At 36.3% G+C, this 21,514-nt stretch overlaps 1 protein-coding gene across 1 annotated transcript in view; it reads left to right on the top strand.

Moving 5' to 3' along the window:
• Positions 1–1,638: 1,638 nt before the first annotated feature.
• Positions 1,639–21,514, top strand: part of Syp (synaptotagmin binding cytoplasmic RNA interacting protein) — a gene marked incomplete in the record, with an annotated part of 142,266 nt that continues 122,390 nt past the window's right edge. The window contains 2 exon segments of the mRNA XM_081728978.1: positions 1,639–1,777; positions 9,423–9,593. Coding sequence (XP_081585104.1) covers positions 9,425–9,593 — 169 coding nt within the window.

Below are 21,514 nucleotides of genomic sequence, written 5' to 3'. Positions count from 1 at the left end.
ATGCTTGTGTTACTTTAGTGATTTTACAGTGAGATCTAATACAACAATTAAGCAGGGATTCCGCCAGGATTTTTAGTTTGGGTGTGTAAAATCATAATTGGGAGGATGTAAGTGGTTAGCACGGTTTGTATCGATTTTTGACTGTAAAAAAATTAAAGGGGGGCTGGCGGAAATCTTCTAATAAGATATTAATATCATAAAATGTGATAAATAGGGTGAAACGGGAGCAGATAAAATTTTAGCACTTTTTCCCGGATCTAGTACGTTTTTCCCTGCATAGCTTAGTACGAAATATTTTTGCTGGATGATCACCCTGGTCGTTACTAGGACTGATTCTCAGAAGTGGTTAAATACTCATCTGTCAATTTGTTACTAATACAACTCATTCGAAGTAATCTATTCTTATTTTCATTCGTCAGAATAGAAACCATATCGTGGACTGGATAGAACCTTTCAGGGGGCGCATTTGGCCTGCGGGCTGTAGTTTGCACACCAAAATTCGTTCAGATCCAGCCAATAGTTACCGAGAAATAAAGTACCACATACAAACCGAGCTCGGGCCACAAAATGTAGACGATGGTCTACTCGTCCTCAAATTTGGTTTAGATCTTGCCGAGAAATAAAGTACCACAGGCACATACATACACCTGAAATGAAAGTGTAAGTTCCAGTATGCTAACCCCGAGAGCTAAAAATAAAGTAAATGCTTTAAGCCTTTAAAAGTATTACTGTGCTACTTATACTTAGCTTATATATAGCTACTGTATATATGTAGGTCTTGAAACTTCAGGTGTAATCACTGTTTTTTCAAACAGATCAAATTTATACAGGTGTCTATCGCTAAAGCAAAACATAGCGGTCGCCAATGCCAACCGGAAATTTCGCGCCATATAAACATATAATATGCTTGTTTGTGAGCCCCCGTTGATGTTTCTGTTTACGCCACTGGAGTTACTGACATACTTCGCTAAGTTACAGAGATCAAGACGCAAGTTTAATTTTTATCCCAAAAAGTGGAATTCTTGTTTTTTTTCAATAGTAAGTATAATGCAAAGACTTTATTAATTTTTGCCACATGTGAAATAAGTGTTGTGACGCTAGATATAAAAATTACCAAAAACTTTCATTATTCGGAGTTAAATTTAAGTAAATATGAAACAATGTTTCCGTGCTTCTACAGTGATTAATAGAAGCTTGTGTCAATCAGCCTCTACTCGAAAGAACAGCGTGTTTACATAACTTATTTAATCACTTTTTGCTTTTTTTTCTATAAGCGGTGTGACTACTTACCGCCAAATCGAAACACCGCCATTCGTCGATAACATCCAAATAACACTGGGGTAGAGACTAGTCCTTGCGCGTCGTTCTGTGGCCCCCTAGTGAACGCGATCACGTTGACGTTGTCTTCGCCGCCATTTCCCCTAAGGAGGAAAACGATCACTGAATATTGAAGGTAAATGTATGTTAACTTTGAGTGAATATTTTCTTTTAAGTTTGTAAATGTTGTTATATGATACTGAGTGTGTGTGTTTGAGAGAAAGGCGTAACACTATAGTGCAGTGGCTTTTGTTTTTGAAGATATAATATGGTCATCAAAAATGGTAGCCCTTTCCATCATTTTAAGACGATATTTCGCGCCGGCCGGCGTGGTTTAGTTGTAATGCAGTGAGAACAGCCTATGGTGTGACGTTCTATTGCAAAACATGTTCTGTGTTTAAGAGTAAGAACGAAAGATTATTGTGTAGATATCTTCGTCAGTTACAACAGTGTCAAAAAGGTGTGTGTGAGTGATATAAGTGATCTCAAATCGAGCAACAACAGATGAGCACAACGTGAAAAATCTTTAGTGTTTCGTAAAATATTGTTCATACCGTTGGAACTGACCATCAATAATTGGTATGGTGTGGTGTTGAATTTGTGGATTGTGACATAAAATTTCTTTTCATGGATTATGTGTAGGATATTACAAATGGTCTAGCGCGGAATTCGAGCATGGATCTATTATTTAACAATCGGGAAATGTGGGACGTGTAGTGTAATGAAACGATTGGGTTTAATAATTCTTACCACTTAAAGCTATTAACATCGACTATTTGAACCTATATGATAAGTAAACAAATAATTTAAATGTGTGTGAAGTACCTATATTTCTGAAAAACACTTCGTTTACCACGTGAGGAAGGTACAGGAGACATACTGTATATCATCGCGGGTTGTTACAAAACACAACTGAGAATAAGATACGTTTATTTCGTTCCTAAAAACGCGAATTGTTTCATACGATGTGAGTGCATAAGGTAATCATTTTAAACGTATTTTACTAAATCTTGACGCGTGTTTGTATCCGGTATGTTGAATTCATATGTGTTTGAACATATTTAACTCAGGATTAGTGGCGTGAGGCACATAGGAAATCCCGAGAATTATTTTCTATTGAATTGTATAATAGCACTTCGGGTACTTACGCTCTCATAATGAAGGAATCTTTCTGCTAGTTCTCGGTCCTAGATTGCTCATTAATAAATTAATTTAGGTTATAGTTAAGGAGCCGTACTTCCCATTTAGGGAAGGACGAGAAACGTCATACTTTCAGGAATTATTCAATGACTATCTAGGATGTTAAAAAGTAGGTAATAGACAGAGTTCTTGCCCTTGTACTTAGGGTGTTTAGGTAGTGCAACATAGTTAAGGAGCCGTACTTCCCATTTAGGGAAGGACGAGAAACGCCATACTTTCAGGAATTATTCATTGACTATCTAGGACGTTAAAAAGTAGGTAATAGACTGAGTTCTTGCCCTTGTACTTAGGGTGTTTAGGTAGTGCAACAGTAAGATGTATCCTCGTGCACGGGAGATGAGAAGTAGCTGTTCTTTAACTATTACCAAACTTTACAATTCCCGCTTCAATGGTATCCTTATGCAGACGACAAATTACCCTCTATCAACTGTAACAAAATGGGTTCAAACTTCCCAAAGCTAACCCAACTCTAATCATATCTACCTCACCGTACTCTATCCTATCCTACTCTACTATTCCTTTTAAAGCGGTCCTACTTATCGATGGGCACCTGGTGCGTGAATTATAAGGTTTACCCGACTTTTCTTATACATGCTTGTCAACATATATTACATACATCACGTATCAAGGGTAATACAGTAAATTAAGGTAATAGTTAAGAACAGCTACTTCTCATCTCCCGTGCACGAGGATACATCTTACTGTTGCACTACCTAAACACCCTAAGTACAAGGGCAAGAACTCAGTCTATTACCTACTTTTTAACGTCCTAGATAGTCAATGAATAATTCCTGAAAGTATGGCGTTTCTCGTCCTTCCCTAAATGGGAAGTACGGCTCCTTAACTATAACCTAAAGTTTACCCGAAAATGGAATTATTTCAAGTACATGCACTATGGTGCTGGAAATTTGCATACTTACACAACTGTGTTGTAAATAATCGGATACGAAATTATGGACCGCCTTGCAGATTAGTTTTCAAGAGGTATAGATAATTGGAACCGTATATATTATACGATTCGGCATTACTGTTGTATCGCCGGATCAATTTGAAAATCGAAAAAAAGTACCAAGATGTACTGCATTCGGTTATATTTGGTTGAATTACATTACGTTACTAGGCGTGTAGTTTTACTATACGGATCCATAAGATTAGTAGTAGTAGTAGTAGGAACGGGTAAGGAGCCCCGCAGGGTTAGTTGTGTTCCGTTCTCATGAACCCACATGGAATGGAGAAATTGAAGACTTGCCCAAATTTTTCTTAGTCCTTTTGCAATCTATGGATCCGTATAGTAAAAAAATGTACTTCTCCGCGAAATAGTCCATCCGCCTCCACATACATTGCCGCTTATAACATCAACAACAACCGAAAAATACAACAATTTTCTTAACTTTTACTATTCCCCTTACCTGACTTCCATTCATTCTTCACAAACTGAAATAAATTCTCTAATTGACCCGGTAAATTTCCTAAAGTTGGTCCGGCGAAACAGCAGTTAACCCTACGATTGTGTTTCTGTCGTCGAGATTAGTATGTAAGAAACATTTTTACACCACAGTGTTCCTGAAGTGAAAGTACTCAAAAAGATGCTGGTCAAGTTTGGGCACACCGCATTTTGCACAATTTACAGATAAAATTCAACGCCGCATGGGAAGACGTGCTTATAAGGAACAAATTTCTACAAGCAGAAGAGTTAAGCGATAAAATAGAACTGTATTTTATGTTTGCAAATTTAGGTTTTAGGGTTACTAGTGTAAAATTGTATTACAAGTGCTATACGACAGTTGAAATAAGCGGATGGGTATGAAAAATGACTAATAGGTACTGTTTTCCGCGGGCAAAGTGCCGGTGTTTCGTAAAGTGTACAAGCTATATTTTGAATTTGAGCATGGGTTATTAGTGTGATATCATTAGAGGTGCTATAGAAACACTCAACACTTTGAAAACCCGTGTTTTCAGTACCCTCGCATACGCGTATACCCACGGTCGCTGGCGCGCGTAGGACTAGATTTGACCTATCCGAGCTCTGTATTTCATTCGTGGTTCTGAGTGGCCATTTATTGCTTTTTTTCCTCTTGTTTTTGTGATAATTGTTTGGACGCTGTGTTTATACGGAAGTCGTGAAAGAGTTATTTCAGTAATTGCACTGCCGGTACTTCTATCCACCCCCCCCAGTAAATTTTATCTGCGTTTATTCGGGTGGTGTTATGTCGCCGCCGCGCATCATTTGAAGAACAGAATGAAGGGAGTTAGTGAAAATTATCTAGGGTGACTGCGCCAGTAATTGGTCTTTTTAAACCATATAAGCGGTTTTAATGAAATATATTAGGAGTTACTCAAGATACCGAACGCGTACGATGATTTTCCATCACTCCGATTTATGCAAGACAAAACAACCACCACCATTTTAGGTAAGTGTTTCATATGAGTAACAAAAGTATATTTGTGGATAGACTGATATGTACCAGTAATGGGCTACGCATTTTCTTAAAAATCCAGTAGTGGGCCACTTATGAAATTATAACGCTCTGCTTTAATTTGAAAGGGAAATAAACGTAAATTACTCTGTCTTTTGAGGAAACATATGTAAGTAAACTTACTGAACCGTTAGTGAACATTTTCTCAGCCCAGCGATCATTCTAAGAAGGAATGGTAAGGCATGGCCCATCACTAGATCAAGTAATTTTGCAGTGTGCCACCATCCTAGACAAATCGTGAAACATAGCCCACAACTGGAACTTTTCAGAGCAAAAATTCACTACTATGATGTACTATTTTTTCATGATCTTGATATTTTCAATTATTCAAGTTCCAAAGGCATTTCTCTTTTTCACCAGTAATGGGCGCCTGTGGCCCATTACTAGGTAAGTTGCTTTTATTTGAACCTAAAGAGGGCCAGTACGCTGGACTGTACCAACAATTAGTTACATACACAATATAGGCAGCAATTCGTCTATTTGTTCATAATTAATAATCTGAATCACTATTTTACTTAGTATAAGGATTAACTTAATAATTTTTGATTCAACTTACCTCTTCGCTTATCAGAATGCTTAAACAGGTTCCCTGCGACCTGCACCATGCTGTGCCTCCTGCAAATTTGTGGCTTTTGTTTCATACTATTAGCAGAGTAAAAAGAAAGACTATGATTGGAAGAATTGGCCCCCTCACTTAACTTTTGCAGCCAACAGCCAGAGTTAATGCTTCTTTCTGGTACTTGTTTTAAAAGCAATTGAAACATGTGGTCCATTACTAGTGCATGGCCCATTGGAACACACACCCTATTTTTTTTTAATCATGTGGTGTGCTTAAACTTCACCTGCACGCCCCATGATTGTTTCTCAAGTTCTGAAAGTCGGATCGCGATTTATATATCATTCTGTTCATTTCATCGTGATCTATAATAGTTCTGAAAAATTCTTGCCCTAACGCTTCTCAAGTGAAGGTATCGAGACTGTAATTACCTGAACTTCTGAAAATCGGATCGCATTTATTTTTTTTAAGCACCATTGTATTGTTTTCATCGAGAGCTATAATAATTGGGGGAAACATCTGTAGTGCCACACAGGGTTGGCTGGTTTGAACCAGCTGGTTTTTTTTTAAAGTTTAAACCAAACGAAAAAAGAATGAAAAATGCTTTAAATCGTGTGAACTTCATGGTGACGTTTCCACATATCAAACCATCTGCATTAGTTTTATCACCTTTTAATCAAGGTGTCCCATGTTCAATTCTCGGTCGAACCACAACCCTTCTTTCATGTGTAAACCAAGTGACGGTTTGGTTGTCACTTTAAAGCGAAAGTCTTATTGATAACCTCAGTATTACATAAAGGTGTTAAGCGTAAACATACGAAACGAAGCCAAATTGTATATTTTTTTTTTGCCTGAATGTCTGTTGTTTTACAAAGAAGCCAAGGTTAAATATATTGATAGACATTGGCAAAATTTATCGACTGCCTACGTAGCTTCCAACATTAGCTTGGGTTGGACTTAGTTTTAATTTTATTGAATGATATCTACATACTACATTTGGAATTTAATACCCCAGTTTTAGTGTACTGATTATGGTACGTTGACCTTAAAATTTTACATGCAAAGCAATAACGGGATTTGCTTTGCATTTAAAGTAATAACAGGATTTTCCCAATGGATAAGGCGGGAGTTTCCCGATTTATATTAATTCTGTATGATGGTTTCACTTGTGCAACTATTTATCTTTTTGTCCTGAAACGACTCTTGACAGTTATATTAACAAGTATGTAAAGATCAGTACAACGTATTTTTATGAGGAGTCCTTCGTGAGTGAGTCGGCAGACTCATTGCATTTATGGCCAGTCCCAGTTTCGAGTATAAATGGAGAACAGTTTATCTCGGATGTAAGCCGGGAAGTCGTTTGGGTTCCGCTTTAAGCTTATATGAGCCCTTACAGCATAACCCTATTGTTGCATAATAATAGCAAGGCGAAACAAACTTATTTCTGTCCATATGTAATATAAATACGTAGAGCAGATTTTTTTAAAGTTTAAACAAAAAAAAGTTTTTTTTCTCAATAAAAACGATGGTTTTTGCCAACCATGGAGCCACAACACTTAACTCCAACTTCTCAAGCAGTCCTAGTTACCAATATGCAGCTGGAGCGTGTACTGTGAAGTTTACCCGACTGTAGTAGCTACACTATAAAGCAATGCTATTGACAATTTTCAATTCGTATTTAATATTTGGTATACTTCAACTTCATTATGACACGCACGAATGGCAATTTGAGTCTTGAAGTCTTTAAGTGGTTGTTTATAGTAAGTAGCATAGTACTTGTAAGGTAATTGAGTTTACTTTTTTAGAAACTTGTATTAATCTATACTATGAAGTAGAGCAAAATTAAAATTGTCCTATTCTATGGGACCATATGTGTTTTTTATCAGAAAAATCGGCTGTACTACCTTACACGGCCACGGTGGCTTAGTAATCTCTGGTTCGATCTCAGCCCGCCCCGAGTGGGCTTTATAGTGGATGAAACCTGTGTGGGTGGTTTTTCTCGGGGTTCTTCAGTTTCTTTCCATTTCCTTCATTCCACCATTATCACCCATCTCATAAGTCTCCCTTAGCCTCGCTGTATAAACATAGGATGTTAATAATATGGGAGGAGTTGCAATCCTAGCTGCAAATTCACTTTAATAGTATTTAGAAAGCAATGGGTGTAAGTACGACGTGCAGACATGCGTCATAAAAGCAGTGCAAAATCCACAAACCAACTTGCGCCAAGTGGTAACTAAACGCAAAAAGTGTAACCGAGTCAGGGTAGTCCAGGTTTGGTCATCCGTGGGGTGCAAGCGCGCAGAGACGGTGGGTATGCTTCTTTGTTCTTCTTTGTTTCCAAGTACGCTACTGCAAACGAGAGAAAATGGTTCCTTATTCTCCTATCACAAACCCATGCCATTTCATTTTTAATCTCATGGTTTCCCCGCTTCAGTTTATTTATTAATTTCTTAGCACAAAATTACGTATAATTTTTTTTGTTTAATTAGTTGACAACATTTCTGCACTGCAGTCTGCATTGTTTACAAAGGGTGCAAAGGTTCGTGAAAATCAGAATAGAGTTGAACGGAACCTGAGCTTAGAATTTAACTTCCTCTACGTTTGTCCTCCGTTAATACTAGTTTTCTTTACTACGAGCACATTACGTCATGTTACAACACACTTAAATTATCATTAATTAAACCTGAATTCGAATTTCTAAATATTATTAGTACTTTCAGTTCTTTTTCAAATCTTGATTTAGGAAACTAGTCGAATTTAGATTTTTTTGAACTCTTAAAGATTAAAACCACTACTGCTAAAGTACTCAAGGCCATTAATTCTACTTTCAAATTTTAGATTCCCCTGCACCCTGTGTTAACAGTAGAGATGTTGTACGTGCAGATAATTTGAAGTTGATTTGTGTATAGTTTATTAATACTAAAATTTGTAAATGCCGAAAATTAGGATCTGTACAAGAATTTGTTGTTAATGTTTACTAAAGACCAATGGTCCTAAATACAGCATAATACTGGTTTTAAAAGAGGGCTTTTATATTATTGTTATTATGAGATAATTTAATATGTGTTTGCAAGAAATTATTTATAATAAAGCATCACATACGATACTCTTATATTGGCCAAACAGTAAGATGGACATTTGCTAGAGGGAAAGATTATGCACACATCTGTGTTTTAATGGGTAAAAGAGGAAGTTCCGACATGAAGTTTGTAGTAGCTGGTATCCACAATTACATTACGGAAAAAGAGGGACAATTCGGTAGTACTTTTTACCAAACGCAATGCTATCCGTTGAAGGGAGGTCAGCAGGAATGAGGGTAAGAATGTTAAATTTATAAATGTTGGGTTCAACTAACATTGCACTGTAGTGAGATAGTGATACTTTTAAAATTGCACTGGTTTAATACAAACTTGTAAGCACACGATAGTAATGATTTTTTTTTCTTTTCATTCATTTTCAGAAAAGACATTCAATTTCTGTAACCACAGCTTGAATCAGATTATTTAAACTTGATCTTCTGGAGAACTCGGAGCATTATTAATCACAAGTGTGATTATTGTAATACACGAGCAGAACGTGAAACGGTTAATCTTACGAGTAATTTCAAGAAGCTGTAATCAATTCTTCATAGTTGATTACTATTCTGCTACAACCAGACAAAAAAAGATATCCTATTTACGAATCTCAAATAGTGTAACCGCATTAAAATCTGTCATTGCGTTTCTAAGAGTAAGATCGTATCCTCCCACTCTGTTTTGCGACCATCACTGTTTAGTGACTTCCTGATATTCCATAATTTAATATTTACTAACAAAAATATTACGGAGGTGAAGTAAGAGTAAGTTGAATTTTCAATTTTCTGTTATTTTCAGAAATGGCAGAGGGGAATGGGGAAGTAACTATGGAGCAAGATGATAAGTCAAAAGTAAAGGATGAACCAATGGACCAAAATGCTGAAGAACACACAGAAGATTATAGCAAGTTAATAGAATACGGCTTAGATGACAAAGTAGCAGCCAAGTTAGATGAAATATACAAAACAGGTAAGTATCTGATTTGAATTCAAATTATTTAAGATTCGTAAGTACATATGAAAACTCGTGCTGAATTTTTATATGATTAGGCTTCCACGTGAAACAATAGGTCCGTCTCGTTTATGGTGTCAGTACTTAAGTTATGTACATTAAGCTCAAACCAGAAACAGGCTACACGCTCATGACGTCCTCGTGCCTTCGGAATTCTCTTTGCAGATGAATGTGTCTGTTTGCTACAGGTTGTAATCTTTCACTGTGGCGATTGTATCCCCCAAGGCTCGACCTTCGGGTGTCGTTCCATAGTAAACAGCACACAAATGCCCAGGAATACCATCAAAAATTCAGTTTGTTGCTAGAACAGTACTCCCTCCAGTCTTTGTGTTTTATACAGATGTTTACAAAGTAAGAATTACGATGGCTGTCTTTGAACTTATACCGTGTTTTCTTGTATCCTAACTGAATTATGATCTGTTCATGTCAAATGTGTATTCGGGGAAGGTGAAGTTCAAGCATTCGTAGCTATTTTCGAGCTGCTGAGATTTGGCATATATTAATTTAATCTTTAGTTGGTTACGTTAATAGCACTTCCAAGTACATGTTATGCTTACTTGTGCATATTCATGTTCCACAAGAGTGCAATAGTAATATGTAGAATCACGACCGGGTGTGGTATATAACACATCTGGTGCTAGCATCTGCATACATAGCTAATCAATATAGAAACTAGCCAGTGGCGTGATTCAGCAATTTTTGCCTTTTTTTTCTGTTTCTCTCACTCCATTTAACCATTTTTTTTTTCTACGAAAGTTTATTTGATAGTTAATTTTGTATGTGAGCAACTGATTGGAACATATACATAAGTAACTTAAATCATTAAGTGAATATACACTTCGTATTGGTTTAATTGTTCTGTAGAGTGCTGAAAGCAGCAGTGCTTCACAATACAATAATGGCACATAATCCAAATACTTTACAAATGGGTCAAGGTGCCCATAATGTAGCAATGTATACGTCGTAAGAAAACAGTAATTTATCTATGATCTTTTATAAGAGCACGGATAACCTCTATTATGCACTAACGGTCAGATCCAAATTAATCAGTTATAAATTGAGTCAAAAAGTTCTTTCGGATCAGATTAAGACTATACGTTTGTTTCATACAGATTGCTATAGACACGCAAAATTAATGTGGTGAAGCGGAATTCTCATTCCTTTGGTAAAATTTGTATAATAGGATATTTAAGGGCTCTCATCAGTTCCATATCTGCTTTTTTACTTTTTCAAAACCGATGTAATTTTCTAGGAAGTACAAATTACTACTTAGTAACTTCTGTTCTTAAAAATACGGTTCTTGAGAGATCTGGAAGTCAGGGAAAATTGTACTTATCTTCATGGACGCCCGAAGAAAATTTTCTAGAGGATGATTCCAATCCCTGGTTGCTATATTACGATTGGTATTTTTTTTTATTTGTATTAAGAAAATCTTAAGGAATTTAATAGATTTTCTTGAGCCAAGGGCGAAGGGGGATCGGGCCGTACGTGCTCTCCCCTTCGGGCGTCCATGCTTACCTTAGAAGTTAGGAAAGATTGCAGGTTTTGCTTGGGAACTTGTTAATTTGGTTAGAAACCGGTAATTCAAACATAGGAGCCAAATGAAGCAAGTAGGAAGCATTGATCTAAGTAATCGTTATACTTACAAGGAAAGAACATGAAAATGTCATCCGGACATCCGAATCAAACCTAGTCCATTCTATATACATAACATGCTACACACATTTCTTATCCCCTATAGAATTTTTCTAGATACATTTGGATTGTATGCTTTCACCCGGGGCCACTCCAGAGGGGTCCAAAGTTGATGAGAGGGATTTCTGGAGGGAATTTTGCCGATATTCTCCCAATTTTCCCTTGTGAAGTACGTTATGGGCGCCAATACGTAGCACCTATAGAAAAAGCTTGTTTTATGCTGAAGAGAATGAGCTATAAACCGTCGACAGTATTGATGTAATAGCTATTTCAAGGCAAGTCTACGATTTTCTTATATTAACAGGGTTAATGGACCCCAGGAACTTACTCCGTTGTCCATGGCACCTAATTTTGTATGCATGAACTATCTTTATTATGTATATCGAATGGACTAGGTTTGATTCGGATGTCCGGATGACATGTTCATGTTCTTTCCTTGTAAGTATAACGATTACTTAGATCAACTGCTTGCACCTAATTTTTTTGTGCACCAACCATACCTTAATGTCCGGATGACATGATTATGCCAGTGCCTTGTTACTAATTGCATTTAACGTTTCTTTTACACTTCAATATTCTGTACGATATAACTTTTTTTTAGTAAAATTTAACAAATTTATAACAAAATTATTTAAAAAAATGCATAGATAAACGCAGTTACGTTGATAATAACTTCAATATAATGTTGCTTAGGTATTACCGGTATTTATTTTATTTATTTATTTATTTAACATTTCAACATTTTGTACAATATAATTTTTACACATTTAATATAAACAATAATTTCTAAGATGACGGGGTGTCTACTAATACTGGAAATATTCTGGAATTTTGATCCACATACTGGAAAAATTATGAAATATACAGATATATCATCATTGAGGTCCGGATTTGTATGTAAAACATTTTTTTTTCAAACACGTACAAACCCGAAACAAAGTTTATTATCCCAATTAAGAGTCTGCAAGTGTAAATTACAAATTTTATTTCACATAAGAAAACATTTTCTGAAAAGAGTTATGTAAATAAATATTGTGGACATTCTTGTAATAAATACATATTTTAAATAATTTTCCGTTATTTTATTCTAAATTTCACGACGAATTGCTCTTTTCTCTTTCTCTCGAAAGAAATTAACATCGGGAAAAGAATAGGCTACATAAATCTATCCATCGTAGTTACAAGCGTTTTCCCACCTGCAGAAACAGTGTCGTTATAAATTCTGCTTATCAGCGCTGATATAACTTCTGCCAAACGAAGAACTTCTAAATGAGCACTTTGTACTTTGAAGCCAAAATTGAGGGGAGGACTACCGTAGGTAAAGGGAAGGTAATCGTAGGCACAGTACTATATTTTATATTACTAAAGGAGAATGGTTTCATTGCAGTGCGTTATGATTGCTTTCACCACCACGTGATTTGTCAGTCGTGGTGTTGCTAGGCCTTCCAGTCCGGCTTCAAAATTCCACCTTAATTGTCACCCTTTTACCGGAAGCTTTTTCATGCCAAACGTTTCTTCGTAACATTATCGCGTTTCAGTGTAGACATTTGACACAAATGCCTTATATATCTATGTCTATCTATCTATCTATCATATATACAGAGCTAAGTTGTGAGACACTTGTTAATTGAGTCATTGTTGTACGGTGGTCGAGTTCGTATTTTTGGATCTGAATTAACAATGTCTAAAGTGAAATCCAGTGTGTGTGAACGTTCAGAAAACTATGTATTGGAATTTAAAAACATACCACCCACCGTAAAATTTTATTTTGTTAATCGTGTTCGAAACGTGTTAGTACAGATCAACGTTGTCAGGTAGTAAACATATCGCTGCTCTTCACATGTTTCATCGCGACAAGCTCTCATCAGAGTACCTACTGCACCCTCATCTTCCAGCGTCACAACATATACACGGTACTGTTTAGATTTATGTAAAGCGTTCGTTTCTGCTGACATACCCCTGTATAAGGTAAACAATCCCGAGCTCCGAAATTTCTTACCAAATATACGAACTTAAGTCCTCCAAATGAGTCAACGCTTGTGTAAAACTATCTACCTAAGTGCTATGAAGAAACATCAACACACATTAGGTCCCTAGTGGAAAAGAAATAAAATGGATGAACATTGATGAAACTAGTGATTCTGTTAATGTTAGAAAAGTAGGAACTATTATGGAAGATGTAGTGAAAAATGATGAAATAATTTCCAAACATTTCTTGCTGGCCTCAGAACTTTCAATTTCGAATCACGTGACAATTGCCAGGCTGTTCACTGAACCTTCGTACATTTTGTGGCCGAATGGTGTGAAATGTGACAATGTTTTGCTTTTCCTGACTGATGGTGCTCTTTATGTGAGGAAAGCTGGTGAAGCTCTTTCTGTATGCTATCCTAATATGATTTACGTGACATGTGTCGTACACGCCCTATATCGACTGTGAAAAAAATCCGAACGCGTTATCCTGAAGTTGACAAGTTAGTTTCAAATGGGGTAAAAGAAAATTGTAAAATTGCCAGCTTCAATTGAACTTTTCACAGAAACAAATCCCGATCTTTCATTTCAACCAACACCCGTAATCACTCGGTGAAGTACCTGGCATAATGCAGTACTATATTATGCGGGGAATTTTGAAGCGTTTGTATCTGTAGTAGCTAAACTAAACCCAGATGATGCTTCATCGATTGAAGTTCTGACAATGGCTTGAAATGTGACTTTGCTTTCATATTGCCAACTTCGGTTTCTTGACTCACTCTATAAAGAAACTAGAAACTACGGGAAATTTATTGAGTACTTCGGTTAAAGTAGTACAGTGCACTGAAAGAAAGCTGAATGTTCTTTCTGCTTCGAAAGCTGAAGTCATAAGATAAATAATAAGGAATTGTTTCAGAAAAACATTGGCTATAAAATCTCATGTAAAATATCTGAAGTATTGGAAGGTCAAAACACAGGTGTAGTTGATGGAGTGAATATTCGGTATATGCCCCTTTTCCAATACGTGTGGTGAACATTATGTGATGTACAACGTTCGTTTTCTCGATATAAGGCATTATTCCATGACTAGGCTTAGCTTTACGATAGACAATTTGGAAAACATGTTATTCACTGCGATACATATGGAATTTCAACATCTGATAGGAGCTATTGGTAAGCACCAGTGTTTATTTTTCTTATGTGGGGTGTTTTCCCATACTTTTCCTTGTTATTTTTTGGTAAATATTTTTAATTTTTAGCACATAAAAATAAATATTTAACAGTTTTGTTAGCACAAAAATCAGGGCCCTAATTATCATTCTTTATAATCTACCCTGTATTTTTGAACTCCAAAAGTCCAGGGAATAACAATCTTGCATTATAACTAGAATAGACTAATACACGATTATTTATAGAAATTATAACTGAATAATACATGTATATAATTAATACAAATAATGCTCTTGGCTCACTGTATCAGGCCTCGGAGCAGGGTGTCTACGATCGATGAAAGTCATGAATTGAGGTTGTCGGTCAAAGGAAAGTAGTGAAATTGAGCTTCAGATCATGAAAAAAGTGATTTTATAGAACAACAATACTTACGCAATACAGTATAGTTACTGAAATAATAAATTGTGATTTTCTCTAATGATCCGGCGTTAAGAAGTGACGCCATTTCTCTTGAGGTTGCAAATAGTCGCTAGCTTCCCCCTTTCTACTAATATTGTTTTCAGTTTCAGCTTTTTTTCCTTCCTTCCTTCCTTTCTTTCAGTACCTCACGTATAACAACAATGGATGCATTATATTATATGCAATGCTTCAATACAGTATACAGGCTGCAAACTAGTCAGTAAAAGTATGCCCAATGATGGGAAACTGAGGACCAGTTTTAATGATGCTTGGTATGGATGTGGCACATTGCTTGTTTAAAGATTTCAACGCTTTCATGAGCAACTATATATACCTAATCATTTGTATTTCAAAGAAATCAAGGCTAACTAAATATATTAAATATAAAATATGAATTTGATGGTAAAAAAAAAAACCTGAAATCAAGTGTGTGATTATTCCTAAAAAATAATCATTGTATTAGGTACTGGAATTTTGCTGATAGTTATACTGAATATACTGAAAGTATACTGGAATTTTGAAATTGAAACTCAGCAGGGTTGGCTGGTTTAAACCAAAAACCGAAAAATGTTCGTAAAATCTTGATGGACACACATTTGTGGGTTATCACGTTTCACTCCCGTATATTATTCGTATTATATTCAGACCTAAATTCCCCATTCATTACTCAAAGGGATTATACTACAAAAGCAACTTTTGTTTTTTTTGTATAAGTTTATGAATGTTTCTTAGGTGATTTTTTTAATAGTTTATTATTATTATGCAGTTGCAATCAAAGAAAAATTCTAAATATTGTTTCGTTCCAATAATTTACTATTGATAAAATATATTGAAATGCCGTACTTGGGGGGGGGGGGGGAGAAGAGGGGTGTCATACTAACCGCACGAGAGGCATTTACTGAAATCAGAAGTATCTTTGATATCTATTTATGTAGAAATGGGTTTAAGTGGACTCAAATAATTCGTATCTTTATTCACTTTTCGTACTGATACGCCAATTAAGTCGTCGTATTTCTTTAAATTGGACTAATGAAAGTCGTAGTGAACTAACTTGGACTAAATTAATTCTTCTGTACTCTGCAGTATTTTGAAATTGTCCATATGTAAATCTGTATAATGGTTTCAGTTATTCAACCGTTTATCTTTTTGTCCTTCTGAAATGACTCTTGACAATTATATTAACAAGTATGTAAAGATCAGTACAACGTATTTTTATTAGGAATCCTTCGTGAGTGAGTCGGCAGACGTATCGCAGTTGTGGGCCATTAGTCCCGGTTTCGAGTCCAAATGAAGGACAATTTCCCTCGGATGTAAGCCGAGAAGCGGTTGGATTCCGCTTTAAGGTTATGTGACCCCTTCCAACATAACCCGGTTGTTGCATAATAACACCAAGGCGAAACAAACTTATTTCTGTTCATATGTGATATAAATACATAGAGCAAATTATTTAAACCAAAAAAACCGGGTTTAAAAAAAACCTGATTTTTTGTTTTATTCAATAAAAACCATGGTTTTTGCCAACCCTGAAACTCGGTAGACACCCTGGATGAACAAAAAACGGAGGTTGGAGAATAGGCATTGTCGCTGTAATATTACTCGTATAGGTTTTTTACGGAAATATCAAGGAATATGGAGTTTCACCTTTAAATCAGGGAGAATTGTTGAATTTACCTAAGATTTTTTTTTCTTTTTGCTTATTTGTTGATATAAACCGATAATTCAAAATCGGGAGCACAGTAAAGCAAATGGAGCAAGTCTTTAAGTAATTGTGCTACTTAGTTTATCATTTAATTTTTACGTTTTAATTTTGTACGATATTACTTATATATATAAAATAAGTTTGTATGAAAAGTATTATTCAGGAGCGACTCCGTAATATAGTCACAAATTCACGTCATTTCGAATTAATACGAAGAAAAATATTTATAAAAGCACAAACAATTACGAACGTTTATTCTTATACACAAATGAGGAAAGCTCGAACAAAATCTTCAGTTATTTTAATATGGAATCTCCAACCAAGATGTATGTGAGATATATTTGCATCAAGCATAGTCACAGTGCTTGATGTTAGATTCTGATCACATGTTTCATCTTGGCTCTTTTTACCGTATGATACTACAGAACAGTCCTTTTACACTCCTGGCCTTACGTACAATGTAATCACACTTCCTTGCTGCGTCTTTTCATACCTCCTTGCTGCGAATGGGAGAGAAAGTAGAGCGAAGCATTCGTCTCAGCTCTTTCGTTCGGTGCTTGTAAGGAGGGAGGGACTCAGAAGAGGAATTCCTGTTCTGCTTATCGCAGAAGGAATGAGTCATTTGTTCTAAGGGCGAGAGAGTGCTTCGTAATACGTTTTCAATGTGAAGGATCGTGCTTGTTTTACGATACTGATAAAGTATGAAGAAAAAAAAAAAAAAAACGCACTTCAGGATTTCGAAATTTGACCTCTAATATGTGTGTGTTTATTAAAGCATTTAAGAAAGGAATGAATTTTCTTGAAGTGTATTTTAAAATGACTCAACCTGAAATGTTAACTGTGAAAGCATGCATGTGAAGCCGCAGATAAATATATGATACATCGTTAACTCAAATAAATGACTATAAAATTTCATTGAGTAGAGAATAGGATAATGTCGAAATGTATTTCAAACTTAAAGAATAGTCCACATGATGATGAATTTCTATTGTTTTTACTAGCCTGAAGGTGAGAATTATTATGAATTTAGGTCAGTTCATGTAAAGTAGATTTAAGGCGGGGATGCGCAGTAAATCCAATTCCCAGTAGATTTGCGGAAATAATTCATATTTTAGCGTTCTTCGTAGATATGACTAAAACGCGTCTTCAGCATGGACCTCGGAGTTTCAATTCCCAGTAGGAGCACTTGCGGTTTTAAGATTCTGCGTTAAGATATCGGTTTATGTCTCACCTCTGAAAATGAATTCCGAAACGATCGAAATGGAGTACAGAAGGTTGTTCGCTGTATTTCGATTCGGTACTACCACGTGGCGTATTATGCTGGAACTGGTCTATCGGCGGGATCATGTTGTCTGACCTTGTAGGTGCGTGAGTGTTATCACATGGCGCCGAAAATCAACCGGTATTGGGAGGGTTATGTAGTGGTCTTTTTCCATGCTAAGTTTTCGTACGTACGCATTGTGAAACTGTCGAGGGAATGGGTTAACACTGGGGATGACTGCGAAAGCTATTATGGCCCGTTACAACAGGCTTCTCTTGCAAAACATCCACCCACGAAAAACGCTAGAAGAAGGGCTGCAAGTAAAGTGACGCCCGCAGTGCTAAGGGGGATCCGTCGATTGGTGTGCCAAGGAAATTCCCCGACTCAGCGTGATATGGGCAAGAGATTTCACCTTACACTGTCAACTGTGAACAAAACAATTCGCAAGCGCCCTAGGTTAAATTGTGTGTCAAAGCCCGTGTGTACCACCTGCAACCGCGTCACATTGCCGAACGTAAGATGAACTGCAGGAAACTGGCGGATTCCAAATGGAAGAAAGTTGTCACAATGTTCATACGTTCATCTCTCTGCTGGCGGTCACATTCGAACGATCATATACTGGAACATTGACGGCAGGGGGCGAAGCAACTTTGTTCGTCTGGGCAGGGAAAGTTTCCCCTTGTGGCTTAATGGTTGTTACGGAATTCGGATATGAGTGTATGTTGATGATACACAAGGTGGACAAAAACTGAAAGTGAATGCAAGATACTTCCAAGAATCCATTCTGACACCTGTCGTTCGTAGAGACATCCCGCGATTTTATGGACAAACAAAACATAATACATTGACAAGGCTTTGTGATAATATATACACAACATACAATCATGTAACAATTTCAACACAATTGTGTATTTTATATATATCATCACAGCCTTGCTCAGCGTGTTGTGTTTAGTTTGACACTATGGAAACAAGGCCTAATAGAATGATTTTATGGGATGAACGCGAATCAGGTGGTAATCCATATAGCCAAGGCTTCGAGTCATACCACCAGAACATCACTACGTTATTAGGAAATGGAAGAGAAATTAGGAATTCTTGTCATTCCGTTTGAAGACCTTCCTGTGAAAAGCCCAGATGCCATTCCAATGGGTTTTCGTACATTCGGACTGTTGAAACGGAATGTCTTACAGAGAGGAGTGTGACAGAATTCCCATGCCTGTCCTGGGCCGGAGCTTTCTGTAATGGAAACTGCGATGCCGTGTGATAATCCACAATACTGGGGGTCAGGGTTTGAAAAAAACCAACCCACCTGGGCCCATGTGGGTTTTTTCGGGTTTTATTGGGTTTTTTCGGGTTTAATTGGGTTTTTTCGAAATATTTCAATCTCTTTGGGGTAAAAATGTTAAAATAAGATCTACATTTCATGAGTGTCATTGTCACAACTTGCAACAACTTTCTATTCACTGCTGTTTTGAAAACAATGCCGCCATTTTGAAATTTTATATTGGATCGCCGAAAAAATCTATACAGCAAATTTAGAATGTCTTGTGCTTCTACCCTCAAATTATCAACTTAAAAAGTCCGAAAATTGCACCTTGTAGCATGGATACCTGCTATTTTGAAAAATGGACGCCATTTTGAAATTTTATGCCGCCAAAATATATACAGCTAATTTAGTTTCTCGTGCTTCTACTTTGAAAATTTCAGCTTGAAAGACCTAAAATTGCGCTTTGTACCGTGGATATCAGCAGCGGCGCAAATATGTCTTCAACATTTGGGGGACGGGTAAGACGGTATATATATATATATATATATATATATATATGCGATGTACAAAATATTTATGAAGGCGAAAATAATGCTCAGGAGGATTACCCATGTCGGTCCCGGCGTCCTCCACAGGGAAGATAAAATATGACATTATTATTGCTTTATAACTTTAAAATCCGACCGGCAACATTGAAAACTGTTTACAAGAGATGGTCCAAATATGATCATTCCCTGTAAACAGCTTTCAATGTTGCCAGTCTGATTTCAAAGTTGTAAAGCAATAATAATATCGTCATATGTTATGTCCCCTGTGTAAGACTCCGGGACAACATGGGTAGGGGAGCAGAGTTGTCTTCAACATTGGGAGGCAGTCAGATTTGAGGCTTATTCTGGGAGGTATCAATTTCATCTCACTTTTCTTTGTGACAGTTGGACACAAATCATCACATTTCTTCCTAAAAGACACATTTCCAATCGGATTATTGAGGAGGACAGTTCCAAGATTGTAGGGGATATGTCCCCATCATCCCCCCGGGATTTTCGCCAGTGGATATCAGCTATTTTTTTTTAAGCGCGTCATTTTGTAATTTTACGTTGGTATGCTGCCAAAATCTAAACAGAAAATTTAGAGTGTCTCTATTTTGTATCCTGAAAATTTAAAAGACCGAAAGTTGAACACTGTGTGGTAAAGGCAGACAAATTAACAAATGTAGATCGAGTCATCCTAGGAGCCTCAGTGACGTTCGCCAAATATGAATACCAAATAGCTATATTAATTTAAAACAAAGACATAATTCATCAAAATGTCTTAAATATTTTTCAACGTAAAATAAATGGTCTTATTGTTGAAGTTCACTTTCGATGCTTTGTGCATTCAATTACGGGAATTACCCGAGCACTTGTTGCAAGACCGTTCTTTTCCGAAAATTAATTTAAAACAATTAACAAAGATAGGCCTATAATTCATATTTTATAAAGTAAATGTTTCAAAATGTCTAAAATGAAATGAAATATCCTCCAGCGTAAAATAAACAGATTTATTGTTGAAGTATTCACTTTCGATGCTTTATGGGTTCAATTGCGGGAATTTCCCGTACACTTCTTTCACGACGGGTTTTCCCTGAAAATACAGCTTGCTTTACTGTACATCGAAACTTCCATTAATACTTTAGTTTGAATGCAGCACTTGAAATAGTAAGCGTTACGTAGTCTTCGGAGCTCCGATGATAAGCATTAAGCTTCTTAATTTTGACAAGAATTTTTACGTTATTGCTAGTGTTGATTCTACAGAATGCTTATTTGAAGGCTAGCAACAAATGACTGAACAACTTAATTGTTGTTGGAAAACCAAATTTTACTGAATACTTTTGTTACCATCAAAGGTTAGAAATAATACTAATAGTTTTACTAATGTATTTACATATTTACTGTTAGTACCGGCACCTATGACCTTAAACCCATCAACGTATGAGGGATAACGTCTCTCGGCGGCGCCGAGTTAGGTAACACACTATTCACGGAAAGTATTTTCTAAAATACACAATCGCTTATTTTACTTCAAATAGGCTATAAGCATAATGCGCACATTAATTTGTTCTACAATATTCTCAAGCTAAGGTGAGGTTTTTAATTTATTTATTCATTCATTCAGTGCATTTAGAGCTTTATAAAGGTGTTGAATATTGTTGTCTATCTTAAAATCTTAACATGAAAGCATATAATTCGCCCAAAGAAAGTTTAAAATCTGATAAAAATAACTTTCAATGTGATCACCTTAGTTGTACCAATAATACACTAGCAAAAAAGTCAAAAACCCAGGTGGGTTTTAAGATGGGTTTTTTCAGGTGGGTCCAA

This window comes from Thermobia domestica, chromosome 10 (assembly GCF_964235325.1).
Source record: "Thermobia domestica chromosome 10, izTheDome1.hap1.1, whole genome shotgun sequence".
Taxonomy (NCBI): Eukaryota; Metazoa; Arthropoda; class Insecta; order Zygentoma; family Lepismatidae; genus Thermobia; species Thermobia domestica.
The sequence above is the reverse complement of the archived record's forward strand: the minus strand, read 5'-3'. Positions and strand labels throughout refer to the sequence as shown.